This window comes from Sycon ciliatum, chromosome 2, assembly GCF_964019385.1.
Source record: "Sycon ciliatum chromosome 2, ocSycCili1.1, whole genome shotgun sequence".
Classification (NCBI taxonomy): domain Eukaryota; kingdom Metazoa; phylum Porifera; class Calcarea; order Leucosolenida; family Sycettidae; genus Sycon; species Sycon ciliatum.
In genome coordinates, this window is record NC_088644.1 from 47,566,347 (window position 1) to 47,580,665 (window position 14,319).

Genomic DNA, 14,319 nt, shown 5'->3' on the forward strand with positions numbered 1-14,319 from the left:
TTCATTCATTTCCAACACATTGCTTATTGGGGAACGAAAACCTGAGTTTCTTTATTGTCAGACCCCCCCCCCCCCTACATGTGTGATTCTGTGAAATGCAGGGCCGCATGTGCCCTTGTCACACGACAAAACAACCTTCATTTGAACACTCATGGTTCAGTGCCAATACCGGTAGTTTTCGATCAAAGTCAAAAAGCCCCGGTATGCCGGTAGTCACCCTAGTATGCCAGTATAGTACAGGGAAAACCGGTATGGTTGGCAAGTACCGTATATTCTCTATTATAAGCACAGGTCTCCATTACTAGCACAGTCTCTAATACTAGCACACTGTGAGCACCTTTCGAAACATTATAAGCACAGTCTCTATTATTAGCACGGTCTTGGTGGAAATCAGTGCTGCATGCATGATATCTAGCATGTATTTCTTCTTGCTCTGTATGGATGCATTGGTTGAAAAAATATAAGCACGGTCTCCAATACATGTATAAGCACGGGGTAGAGGGGTGTTGAAAAAATATAAGCACGGTGCTTATATTAATAAATAGAAAATATAGGGTATGCACCAGTAATTGCAGGACTTGTCCAAACGAAGGCTGCATGCTTTTCTTTAATAATTCGTTCTCGCTTTCTTTTCTTTCTCACTTTCTCTCCCGCAGACCAAAGTCAAAGATGGTGGAACGGACTGACACGTCCTTTGCATACGATGATGGTGAAGACGATGGCGGTGGTGATTATACTCCCGCAGAGCCGGACCCGCAGGCTCACTTCAACCCGCTAGAGTACCCGGACGAGGAGAACGAGGGCGAAACACACTTCGGTGGAGACGACGACTTCGACGACGACTACAACGGTGGCGATGATGACGGAGGAGCAGCAGCGGCGGCAGCTCATGCCCAGCATGGTTACCATGACAATCATGGCTACCCCAGTGCGCAGGACGATGAAGACCCGGACACTGATCTGTACAGCATGCCGAACAAATCGGCCAAGAAGCAAAAGCCCGCGGCAGCCGTCGCCGCACAGCAACAACAGGAGAGTTTCTTCGACGATGACGAGGAACCGGCACCAGCACTGGCCAAGCGTGGTTACCAAGACGGCGACAAGAGACAGCTGATGGACGCCGTCATGTCCAGTCCATCGAACCACTCCCTGCCGCAGCAGCAACAGACCGACGGTGGTGCCTATGACGATGAAGGATACGAGGATCCATCCCTGAGCCAGCCCAGATCCGCAGGAGGAGGAGGAGGAGGTGGCGGTGGAGGAGCTCCATTCAGCACTCGTCAGGCAGAAGAGGAGCGAAGACAGAAGCAGCAGAAAGCCGACGCGAAGAAGCGAGAGGAGCGTGACTTCCGTGAGTGGCAGAAACAACGCGCCAAGGAAGACGCAGCTGCCGAGAAACACCGTCAGAAGGTACTGAAAGAGGAGCAGAAGCGTGCGGAGAAGGCTGCCAAGGACGCCAGGAAAGCGCGAGAAAAGGACGCAAAGGGAAAGAAGCAGCAGAAGCGAACGTCCCAAGCCAGTGAGTCGGATTGGGACGACTTTGCTACGGGCACACCGGGCAAGGCCGTCAAGGGTAAGAAGAAGGGAGGGAGCGGTGGCGGTGCTAGCGGATATGGTGGATCATCCTCCATGATGATGTACTGAGTATTCACCGCGGGACGCCTGAGCTCTTCTCTTCACGATCTCTCCAGTCTTCTCCTAGCGATCTCTCAGCTCTTTTCCCTCCTGTCTTCTCCTGGCGATCTCTCAGCCCTTCTCCTGGCGATCTCTCAACCCTTCTCCTGGCGATCTCTCAACCCTTCTCCTGGCGATCTCTCAACCCTTCTCCTGGCGATCTCTCAACCCTTCTCCTGGCGATCTCTCAACCCTTCTCCTGGCGATCTCTCAACCCTTCTCATCCTTGTACATATATACACCACTGTACCTCTAGCTCTTCCGACGGGTGATGACTTTCCCCGAATACTGGACTTGTGGCGTGACGTCATAAGCTTGTTTAACTACTACTACTGCTACTAGTAGTAGTAGTTGAAATATACATGTACATGTACATTGTCAATGGCTTCTTCCAGCATCTACCGATACGCAGTGCATGACATGAGATTTCCTATGATTTTTTATAATTCACACACACACACACACACACACACACACACACACACACACACACACACACACACACACACACACACACGCGCGCGCACACGCACACACACACACACACACGCACACACACACACACACACACACACACGCGCGCACACACGCACATGCGCACACGCACGCACACACACACACACACACACACACACACACACACACACACGAATTGATGGCAAACCCATCCTTCTGGAAAGTAGTTTAACTTTAGGGAAAGATCTGTCCTGCATCCGCATGCACGCCGCCCACTAGGTTGGTTAGGATAGGCATGCATGCAAGTCGTCTAATCCTGTGCCTGTGTGAGTGTGCCTGTGTGAGTGTGCATGTGTGAGTGAGGTGCAGATTCCTGGACATGAACGTGCATAGGTTCTTTGCAGCAGCACCATTGCAGAGGACCCCACGCAACCATGCATCTACATGTACATGTATGTACTACATGCAAAAGCAGCTGATGAATTATTGATCCATAGAATTATTCTAAATGATTTTCATTCCGATTGCGCGGCCTGACAATGTTCTGCCATTGTCTGGTGCCAGTATTTGCCTTCTGGCCATGGTCATCCACCTGTGCATAGCGCTATAGATAGTCATAGTTTTAAGCATGCGTATTGATGAAAACCCTGCTGCAGTGCTCAAACTCTTAACACTGTAGCTCACTTTCCTCACTCTCAGTATGCCAAAGGCAAAAATTAATAATAATTGAATTTTATTGATTTTTGAGGAATCTTCCTCTCTATTCACGTGCATACCATTGTCATTGGCATGATATTTCTGCTGATGTGTTGAATACCGCATGGACACACACACACACACAACTGCAGATGATGTTTTTGTGTATGGAGTGTGTGTGTGTGTGTGTGTGTGTGTGTGTGTGTGTGTGTGTGTGTGTGTGTGTGTGTGTGTGTGTGTGTGTGTGCGTGTGTATGTGAGTGTGTGTGTGTGTGTGTGTGTGTGTGTGTGTGTGTGTGTGTGTGTGTGTGTGTGTGTGTGTGTGTGTGTGTGTGTGTGTGTGTGTGCAGGCGCGTACGCAGGGTCACCTCCAGGGGAGTTTCCAACTGAATCCCAAAGAATGAGTTTTAACCCTTTGTAAAGAGCCCTAGGAAATTTTGAAAATTATACATTTTTTCGTGTTCTTTTGATCATAACTTCGGTTCTACTCTCTCAATCTTCATTATCTTGGGCTTCCTGGAAGTGGAAAGGTACCAGGGAGAGAATGAGGTCGACCATGATAGCCAGGACACAGTACAGTCATGTACATATCCAGCGATAGCGGTGGAGTGCTGTGCAGCGACGATGGGAAAAATGCCCCAAAGGCCCAAACCCGTCCTGCTCCAGCGATTTCGTTTTTCTTGATCGCAAACTTTAGATTTTTTGCTGTGTAGATCTACTCTTGAAAATATCACAAGTGCAGTGAAGCCCTTGGAAATTTGAGTAAGTCAGGGTGACGAAAAGTCTCAAATTCTCGATACTCAAGTCGCTCTGCGCGATTTTGAAATTGCCGAGATCGCGGCTCAACTTACAAATGATTTATCTCAAGAGACATAGCTCGCAGCGCGTCACAAATTGTTTCAACCGACAGCTGAGAGTTTTCTATTCGACCTGGATATTAGGATCGTTGGATTAGAACGAGATTTGACTGAGTTACGATCTGTTGAAGTTTCGCATTCTTGCCAGATCGATCGTGCGCCCTACCAAAAAAGCCCAAAAAACGTTGCTCGTTTGGAACATTTGGGGGGTTTCCGGGCAACGGGAAACCCCCCCCTGCGTACGCGCCTGGTGTGTGTGTGTGTGTGTGTGTGTGTGTGTGTGTGTGTGTGTGTGTGTGTGTGTGTGTGTGTGTGTGTGTGTGTGTGTGTGAGACCAAAAAGTAGGGATTCACTGGCCAGAAAAAGCCACTTCATAGCTGTGTGGTGTAGACCAGGCTGAATAAAATTAATAATAATAATAATTAAAAAGCTTCCGTGGAGATAAAAATGTAATCAACGCAATAAATAGAGTAAGCTGCGCACTCAGTACAAACACCATAAGCAAAACTTGTTTTCATGTAAATAAAGAAGCTTGTTCCTAAACGTTTTCGTCGCCATCTCATCAGAGGATTACTGGCAAATCAACAAAAGCTCCTAACTCAATATATATACGCACAATGCAAGTAATAATTTAGACCCTAACTAGCGCGATAAAATGAGAGCTGAAAGAAACATTACACCATTCAACGATATCAGGTGACAACAGATGCGATAAATTCACCACTAGAAAGTTACCATGCAACCACAAACGAGAACTACTGATCTAAATTCACAAACAGTTTCAACGTAAACAAATTCTTTTTCTGCCTACACAAAATCGGCTTAGTGGTAAAAATGTAAATAGACTCCAATACACGCAAATACCTTTGACTAATAATAATAATAATAATAATAATAATAATAATAATAATAATAATAATTCAAACAGTAGTTTGGAGGCGGTGGGAAAACAGTTTCGTAATAAGTATTCGAATGCAACGACGCAAATCCACACAATTCAGTAGACACTTCTTTTCTATCAAACGTTCAGGGAAAGAAAACGTTTGATAGAAAAGAAGTGTCTACTGAATTGTGTGGATTTGCGTCGTTGCATTCGAATACTTATTACGAAATAATAATAATAATCCGCTGGATTCGCGTTGGCATGGCTTGAATGTTCAGAAACACACAAACTAGCCTTCGCTTCCGCAGGCAACCACTATGCCTATGCCTTGTACACCTTAGTGGCAAATGCAGACTTCACAACTGAGTCAGGGGAGAGTAGGTGAGTCTCTCAACCAATTGGGCGTGTAACGGCCCATAACCCTGTGAACTGCATTCTTGTTACCCTCAGGCTGAATAGTGGCGGTCAATTCTTCAGTCTTGCAAACTGTTGAATGGTGCAGTCCCAGCACAAGCTGCTATGGCTTCTGCTGAGGCATCGCTATCATCGTCTCTGGCGATGGGCGTCAAATGGTGTGTGTGTGTGTGTGTCACTGTGTGTGTGTGTGTGTGTGTGTGTGTGTGTGTGTGTGTGTGTGTGTGTGTGTGTGTGTGTTGTGTGTGTGTGTGTGTGTGCGTGTGTGCAAGTGCCTTGTATTGGAGGCTATCCATGCATGTTCTGAAGTGCAATACAAGTACAATGCAGTAGGGGCACAATAATCATAATTATGTGCTTCATAGCTGCTGCATGTACGAACGTCGTACATGATTGTCTTGTGAAAAGGGTCCCTGGGAAATCATTGTCATGGGCCTGGAAGCAATTGTACATACTAGTAGTTTGTTTCTGTCCATTTATAGCCTGTCTTGTATTATACTTAGGACCATGAGTCTGTTCAGCTACAAAGAATCGCAGGAATGTGTGCTTGAAAACTGCAACAGTCGCAGTCTACCGACATGTATGTACTACTGGTCCGTACAGACGATCCTATTTTTTCTGGCCTGGCCTGGAAGTGCTCGGGTCACGCGATTCACAACCACTGCACCAGGAATGTTTGTATGTGTGTGTGGAATGTTGACAGGAATGCGTGAAGTACCACATAACATTCCAACCCCATCAGTACTGGCATCAGTGCTGCATGCAGCTGGCATCAGGCCCGAGCCATGCTATGCATGATGATGATGATGGCCCAGCGCAGCGCATGCAAATCACTGTAGTCCATCGGCCAAATCTCAGAAAGGGCCTCTTTCGGCGAAGGTGATGCACTGAAGCTCCAACTAAACGCCCTTTGGCACACTAGCTCATGAGACCCCATAGAATACGAATCCGTTTGTTGGACGTTGCCAATCCAGTCCAGGATAGTCGAACTGGGTCGAATACCTTCTTCCGATTTTCGTAATTTCGTCCACCATTACATCTTTCTCATCGACTTTTTTCGCTTGGCGAATGTTCTTGAGCCGCTGAGCAGAATCTACGCACGCTCGAACACTTGAAATGCCTGCATGTTGACGGTTCGCAAGATTCTAGCGAGCTTGGTGGAAATCTATTATTTATTTCGACATTTTTGGGGGAATCTGAATTACAACGGTAGAATTAGCTCATTCGGAGAAGACGGCGTGTCGCCGCTGTCGGATTGTCGCTACTGTGTTTCAGACGTATTTGCTTGACCGTGCTATTGAGGATGGACAGAAGATGAAGTGACGGCTTTCTTGAACACGGACGTTTTGTCTACATTGTAGCTGAAACATCTCATCTGGCGTCTAGAACGCAATTATTATGAGTTGTGAGTGCCAGCTGAGCTGAACACAAGCTGGACACCATTCGTCAGCTGGGAATTTGCATCGAAGCTCTTGATAGCCACGATAAGCATAATTATACAGAGGTTACCTTGTTTGACTCAATACGCATGCAGGTGATACCACTAGTACAGTGGCACTACAATGTAAATGGTGCAAAATTGATGCAACAGCGAATATGTACTTCGTACAATCACGAACAATTGTAACGCAAGTGTTCATGCCTGTCATAGAAGAATTTCAGCCCGGAAGTCTTGTTGTCATGGTCATAAATAATACAGGACTTGAGTTGGCTCTGGACATAAACACACTTGTGGTGAATACGGTCATTATTGCGAGAAAAATATTTAGCCATTGTATGTTAACACCTGATGCCGCACTACAAGCAATATTTCATGTACATGTATGTGAGACTCAATTGCATCCACAAGGCCGTAGATGCATGTAAGCACACAATGCTGTACAGTATAAGTAGTAGTCGACATGTGGTGCCTTCCTGCTGCACATGCGGCAAGTTGGCAACGACACATGACTTATCTGCACCGCACAGCGTGAGCTTAGAAAGGAATATTGCACACATAGTGCTATTTGTGTTCCGATATCATTAAGCCGGTATACATGTACTAGTATCCTTATACATGTACCTGGTGACTCGATAGGCGATGCCGACTGTACTAATCTTATCCATATTACCCGATAGGCTATAGCACACTGCGTCAGATCACTATGCAACAAAACAAGAGCTTTGGAGCGAATATACACTGAAGCAAAGTAGGTTTCAACGGTACAGCACTTGTCACGATGAGGGGAGTTACGAGGATGGTTAGGCCGTGACACATAGATGATGATTGTTAATGATTCATGCACGGTGGAAAATAACCACCAAAGGCGATGATATTAGAGAGGTTTTGCAGAGCGAACGTTCGCGCGAATTTTCGTTTGACGTCACGAAAAGCGAAACTTCGTGCGAACGTTCGCAGTTTTGAACGCGAAAGTTGCAGGAAACGCGAAACAAACTTTCGCAGTAATTTTCGCTCTTTGTGGACCGCTGCCGCTGGTCAGCCTGGTGCACGGGTCGGTGAGCGACCCTCAATCTTCATGTTTGTGCTGGATCTGTACTCTTGCAGTCTTGGCTCGGTCCGCGAGTGCTAGCTTTCCGATATTTTTGGCAGCCCGTGTTCGGTGTTGTTTCATCTCCAGAACCATCTCCGATCTCCTGCTTGCTCGTCTTCTCACTGCTCAGAATCGGTTACATCAACGATGCCTTTTTGAATCTCAAGTGTTGAAGCGCAAGGTTACGGCACAAGCCAACCCGGCCCGTTTGTCTGTGGGTCTCCGGCCATGGACAACGTAGTCAAAGAGCTCTCGTCTCAGGCCGTGACTCAGGGTACCTGGTGCGCGTGCCGCCACTCGCAACAAACAAATAATCGGATGTAGAACACTTCTCAAAAACAAGCGAGTGCACACGAAATTTTCTTGGAGCGAGAAACATGCAAACGTTCGCAGTAATGTTCGCTCTTTGTGGACTGTTCGTGCGCGGTGAGCCACCCTCAATCCTCATGTTTGTGCTTGATCTCTACTCATGGCTTGGCGGCGGGTGCTTGCTTTCCTATACTTGTGGCAGCCCGTGTTGCTTCATCTCCGGAACCATCCCCGATCTCCTGCCTGCTCGTCTTCTCACTGCTCAGAGTCGGTTACATCAACGCGCGATGCCTTTCTGAATTTCAGGTGTTGATGCGCCAGATTACGGCACAAGCCAACCCGTTTGTCTGTGAGTCTCCGGCTATGGACAAGGTAGTCAAAGAGCTCTCGTCTCAGGCTCAGGGTGCCGTCACTCGACAAAATATTCGGATGAAGACCACTTCTCAAACAAGCGAGTGCACGCGAAAATTCCTGGGAGCGAAAAACATGCAAAACACAAATTTCGCGCGAACGTTCGCAATAGTTTTCGCAACCCGGAACGCGAAAATCATTGCGAACGTTCGCTCTGCAAAACCTCTCTATTGCTTTCACAACAATGACATCAGTAGGAGCAGTGACACAACTTTACTGCTCCAAGTAGGATTTACAAGCGAGTGAAGGGAGAGCAGACTGGTCTAATAGCAGACCGGGTCTAAGCAAGGAAGTAATCGGCATCAGAGGTGAGCTTGCACATCAGAAAACAGATGATGATCACCAAACACAGAGAAGTTGGCTATGTGTATGTTTGTGTCACTGTGTGTGCATGTGTGTGTGTGTGCATGTGTGTTTGTGTGTATGCGCGCACATCTGTGTGTGAGAGAGAGGCAGACGGACAGATAGCATATGGTGGGAGGGATCAAGGTCTGACCTCAGAGTTAAATGCTGACGGTGTGGAATAGCAACAGTGCGAAATCGGGCAGGGTGGTTAATGGCCCACACTGGAGCCGAGTAGGAGGGCCAGTGGTTGAGGGCTAGCACAGGAGTAGCAGCAGCTCCAGCCTAGGAAGATCAGCTTCTGGATGAAAATCTCCCGGACACAGTAGGTACCAAGCTTCACTAGCAGATTGCCGGCAGGGGTGCACGGCGAGCACCCGTACATCCCTCAAGCCACCAGAGCCGCAGTACTTAGACACGATCCAGGTGCTTACCCGCCAACAATGTTGAGAAGGCACTGGAGCCATACAGGAACTTATGATCAAGCATGACCACAGACTTGAAATACAGGGTCCGGCGTTGAATACTGAAACAGCGACGTCTCCTCCACAGAACACCACTCAGCCCCACCATTGCATTATTTTCGCTTTTTCATGATTTTTACAATTGTGTTAGAGCACACAGCACTCGATGCAACATTTACCAGTGACTAAATAACTCCGCGTCTCCGACCATAACTGCAGCGTTCCCGTGAGCCTGTTGGATTTCCGTCAGCCTGTTGAGATTATCTTCATCTCGTCACATGTGAGCCTGTGTGTTTCATCCGTATCGTGGCACAATTACACAGACACGATTTCCAACTCAGGCCGGTTCCGTTGCTCGAAGGGTTGGCGGTAAGAATTGCTACGCCGTCTGTGGCTGCATGGGAACTTGGCGAGTCGTCGTCTTTCTCCATAAATCCTGATCGTCACGCGAACAACAGCCACTATTGCCTAAAAACTACGACACAACAGTATCAAGCTCGCCCCAGCAGAAGGACACGAATGACGAGCGCTAAGACGGAGAAAGAGAGACAGGGTTAGCGAGAGCTGACTAGTGCAGGTACGCTGTCATCTCCTGAGGTGGTGGGCGAAGCAGCGAAGTGAAACGAAGGAAGATAGAACTTATTTGGAGGCATACGGAGGCACCAAAACCTATTGCCTGTCACATACTAAGTGCCATTAGGGTTGACAGCTGTCAGCTGACAGCCTCAAAAATTTGAAAATCTGCTCAAAAAACTCTCGATCAGAACTCTGCGCACTCTCAAATGGAGCGCACAGTAAAAAACTCGGCGACGAAGAACGCTTCGTATCGACGCCCTGGACTGAATTCGGCACGTCCAACAAACGGAATAGTGTTCTCTGATATATTCTCTACGTGCTGGGTATGGTCGCGTTTAGTTGGAAGCTCAGTGCATCACCACTTTCGATTTTGAGACTTGGCCGATGGACTACTGGAAATACTCAGTGCGCGCGGACTATCAGCCGCTAGCCGTAGCTACTTTACTTGGTATACATGTAATGGTAGTGGTAGCGCCCAAACGCTTCTTTATTGTTCATCGATGTTCCGCGGCCGTTGCGGGTTACACTGGCTGTTCTTTAGGTGTACCTGCCTGGCTTTTCCTTTCATCTCTCTGTCGTTCTCTTGTGATTTGTTGCAAACGAAGCTACAAGTACAAAAAAAGTTACAAGAGAGATGTCAGGCCGGGATGGAGGATCCATGCCTTACAGTAGGCCACCAGGATGCCATTTTTTATTTTATTCTTTATTGGGAACACAGCCCTACATTGGCTACAATACAAAGAGACATGTGGAGACAAAGAGACATGTGGAGACATGTGGAGACAAACACAAAACAAGACACAGGCGCTAGGCCGACAGGGGATATGTACTGTAGCCTAGTGACGTAGGGACGACGTGCCGATGTACAGGGAGCAACTCCTTGACCGATCAGGGGGTCTCAGCAGGCAACCATGCATTACACTTACAGTTACATAATATTAAAGGGGCACTCCGGCTTCATTTTCGACGCCGAGTTTTCGATGCCAAGACGAAGGTTGGTGAAAGAGAAGACCCCTCGAACAAGAACGAGTCTCCAGAAGCGATCGAGTCGAGCAGGAAGACGACTTTTGAATTTCGGCCGAGCGAGCGCTGATGACGTAATGAGGGATTAGCTTGCCAGTGGAAATGCATCTGCGCACATACATTTCACATACTTTTTGGCAAATTTTCAATCGAAGAGGAGGTTGTTTTCTATGTTCTCTCAACGTCGTGAGCGATCCCGTCTTCTATACCCTTGCAGGTACCCTGAAGGTCCTCCAGAGGAGAATTTATCTCCATCAAAGCGTTGTTGATCCGCTAAATTCGTCTCGAAACATATTCACCCAGTGCAGTGCTGACAAATGTAGAATGTTGAATCTGTGATAATTGTCGACGATGGACAGAAAGGTTGATAGCCGCTATCGCAGGGAAAGTGAAGCTGTTGGAAGTAACAACGGGGAGCTTGTTAGCATGACTTGATCAAAGCAGCTAGACGGCATCTGACTATTTGTCTCGCCCTCAGTTTAGTGAATTTTATGATCAGAAAATTTTTCGATCAGGATCCCTTCTACAAGATGTGTAGTACAGGTGATTTCTGAACTTGACGATATGGAGACCGACCAGTAGACCTACCAACAACGTGTACCTGCAGGAAATTCACCCAAGGCTATTGCTAATGCTATCCTCTTCAGGGCTGTTGTTTTTTTACGGTAAAAATATGTTCACTTCTCTCAACATACTCCTGCATGGCAGCAAGAGGGTGCGCTATGGAATTCAATGCCACAATCTTCGCCCAGCTGTGGATGAAGCATGGTCAAGTCATGGCAGTACATATACTGGAACCAGATGAGAAATTGAAGTTCATTTGTGATGCGAAGTTTGACAGCCCCAGTGACCGAGTCAAGCGTTGTCTTTTGCCGTGGCACAAATTGCTGAAGAATCCGAGATGGTCGTGGAATTATGCACATGGATACTACCAGAAATAATGGTGGCATGAACCATTGTGGAATGGGACAGCTCACGGAGAATACTGGAATAGCTAAAGTATCTCTAGGTGATTGTAAATCCTGTTCTGGCTGATAGCTTCGGCCTGCTGCGCCCGTCCATATACAATGATGGGAACATGCATTTCTGTTTTCTACACTAGTATTTGCTATCTACTGTACTGTGGTATTACAGTTGCAGGTCCCTTTAATATAGAAATATGTTCAACCCCCCCCCCCCCCACATAAATATGAACTAACAATTTCACTGTTGGACTCGCCGGCGGCTAGAGAGCAAAGGATTAATTTATAGCAAAGAAAAGGACCAGGGAACTACAAGTTATGCTATAATGTCCACGAACAATTTCACTGTATTTGAAATAATTTTGTTTGATACCCTGAGAACTCTGAAACTTTGCAGCACTGTGGATTATATGTGGATACAACATTTATGGAAGGAACACATAGTTCAAATAATTATAGCACTGAATTGTTGAGATTGTGAGCACATTCCAATCAGTACTCTACATATTTATAAGCGGTGGCTATCGTTAAGAATAGGTCGTGAGTTGTCAGAGTGCTCTAGTATATGAGAGAATGTTTTGTTTGTCTAATCGACGGCTCGTTTGAAGCCAGAGTTGTTTGAACTTGTTTCAGTCGACTTGATTCTAGACAGTAGTCGAAGGAGTACTATGAAGTATACACCAGGCGTAGTCCGTAAGGTATCTTGTGAGAATTCTGTCGGTACACATCGAGTATCAGCTTGCAAAGATGGCTCCTCTCTGTTTCTTGAAAGCCTGTATACCGTACTGGCAATATATGTTGCCGCGTAACGCGTAACGCAGGGGGTGCGGCGTAACGCGCGACCAGGCTAGTGCGACAAATTTTCGTTGAGTTCGTAACGCGCGTCCGGCGGGGTGCGGCGATCTTTTCACTCAAAATGATGCGGCAAAAGCAAAAAAATGATGCGGCAATAGCAAAAAAAGTGATGCGGCAATAGCAAAAAAAGGACTGCGGCAATATAGAAACCTGTGTAACGGCTCCTGTGCGACTTTGCATGTAACGCCCTGCGTGCGGCAAACATGTGCCAATGTAACGCTTCATGGCCTCACTGCGGCAACATATATTGCCAGTACGGTTGGACTGTGGCTCCAGCGATTCCCTTCTCAGAGCAGGTACCATACCCAATACGGTCAATGCATATTGGACAGACCTGTGTGCACAACAGAAATAGTGGAGAGAAATCTCTCAGCTCATGAACACATCAGTGAAGTTTAAACTGCCGTTGTTTGTGGCCATCAGTATAAACCTATCGACTATAAGAATAATGTGCAAAAAAACCCTCTATAACTACAGCTGGGGCCATGGAATTATAAAGCATCTAACTTAGGGAACTGCCAATTCTGGTCGGAGTTGCGTTCGAGGCCTGCAATTCATGATGGCTATCGTATGTTGCATTGACCAGAGATCATATAAAACGTCCATGCCACATTGAAACACGCACTACTTTCGAGTACTTTGGTATCCCCCACCAAATGGGCATTCGTTCCCGGGTGGCAGGCGTCACCCTTCGCTATACCTGGATCAGATTTCATTGACCCCAACTGTCATGAAGAATCATTTTTACTTTGACTGGATTTCAGTACAAGTTGTAGAACTGCACAATAAATTTTGTTGTATTTGGGCAACCATTTCTCTACAAACGCTCTATTCGGAAAATATTTTTTTAATAAAATACATGTCCAAATTCCACATCTACCCAAATCGGAATACTTGATCACGTATTTAGTCCTACACGGAATGTTTAGAAAATGCCAGGGAATAGGAATTTGCTAACGAGAACTCCAGGCCAGGGTACTAGCACACGAACAAAACAAGATAAAACCTCACCAGTATATTTGTAGTAATTCATGTCGGTGTAATATTCACGATAAGCAACGAGGCACCCTCCGATTTGGTCAAGCTGCTTTGAAGTCTGGTTGTTCAGGTGATACAAACGGGCTCCCCGTTGTTACTTCCAGCAGCTTCACTCTCCCTGCGACAGCGGCTATCAGCCTCTCTCTCCATCGTCGACGATTATCACAGATTCAACATTCTACATTTATCAGCACTGCACTGGGTGAATATGTCTCGAGACGAATTTAGCGGATCAACAACGCTTTGATGGAGATAAATTCTCCTCTGGAGGACCTTCAGGGTACCTGGAAGGGTATAGAAGACGGGATCGCTCACGGCGTTGGGAGAACATAGCAAACAACCTCTTCTTCGATTGAAAATTGGCCAAAAAGTGTGTGAAATGTATGTGCGCAGATGCATTTCCACTGGCAAGCTAATCCCTCATTACGTCATCAGCGCTCGCTCGGCCGAAATTCAAAAGTCGTCTTCCTGCTCGACTCGATCGCTTCTGGAGACTCGTTCTTGTTCGAGGGGTCTTCTCTTTCACCTACCTTTGTCTTGGCATCGAAAACTCGGCGTCGAAAATGAAGCCGGAGTGCCCCTTAGCCTAGGGCTTGAAAGTGATGACGTCAAAAACGGCCTGGGAGTAGTAAATTGACATCAGATTTCTATTTTGGATCCACTAAGGTGTGACTTTGCTATTGCCTCAGTATGTGGGTGCATAGCAACCCACTCATGCCGTATGCAGGTGCAACTTTTACTTCGCCACCAGTTAAGTAGTTGTCACCCCGCCCCCACTAGCCAAATCAGTCAGTTGACACTGGCAACATCACCTTGCTGTGAGTGAGA

General features: G+C 46.8%; 1 protein-coding gene across 2 annotated transcripts in view; it reads left to right on the forward strand.

Annotated features, from left to right (window-relative positions):
* LOC135810272 (protein sax-3-like) overlaps nucleotides 1–2,963 on the forward strand; it is a 41,455-nt gene extending 38,492 nt beyond the window's left edge. For both annotated transcript variants that reach the window (XM_065323752.1, XM_065323754.1), the window contains exon 24: nucleotides 657–2,963. In XM_065323752.1, coding sequence (XP_065179824.1) covers nucleotides 657–1,644 — 988 coding nt within the window. In that variant the 3' untranslated portion in view covers nucleotides 1,645–2,963. The remainder of the gene's footprint in view (nucleotides 1–656) is intronic.
* Nucleotides 2,964–14,319: the final 11,356 nt, after the last annotated feature.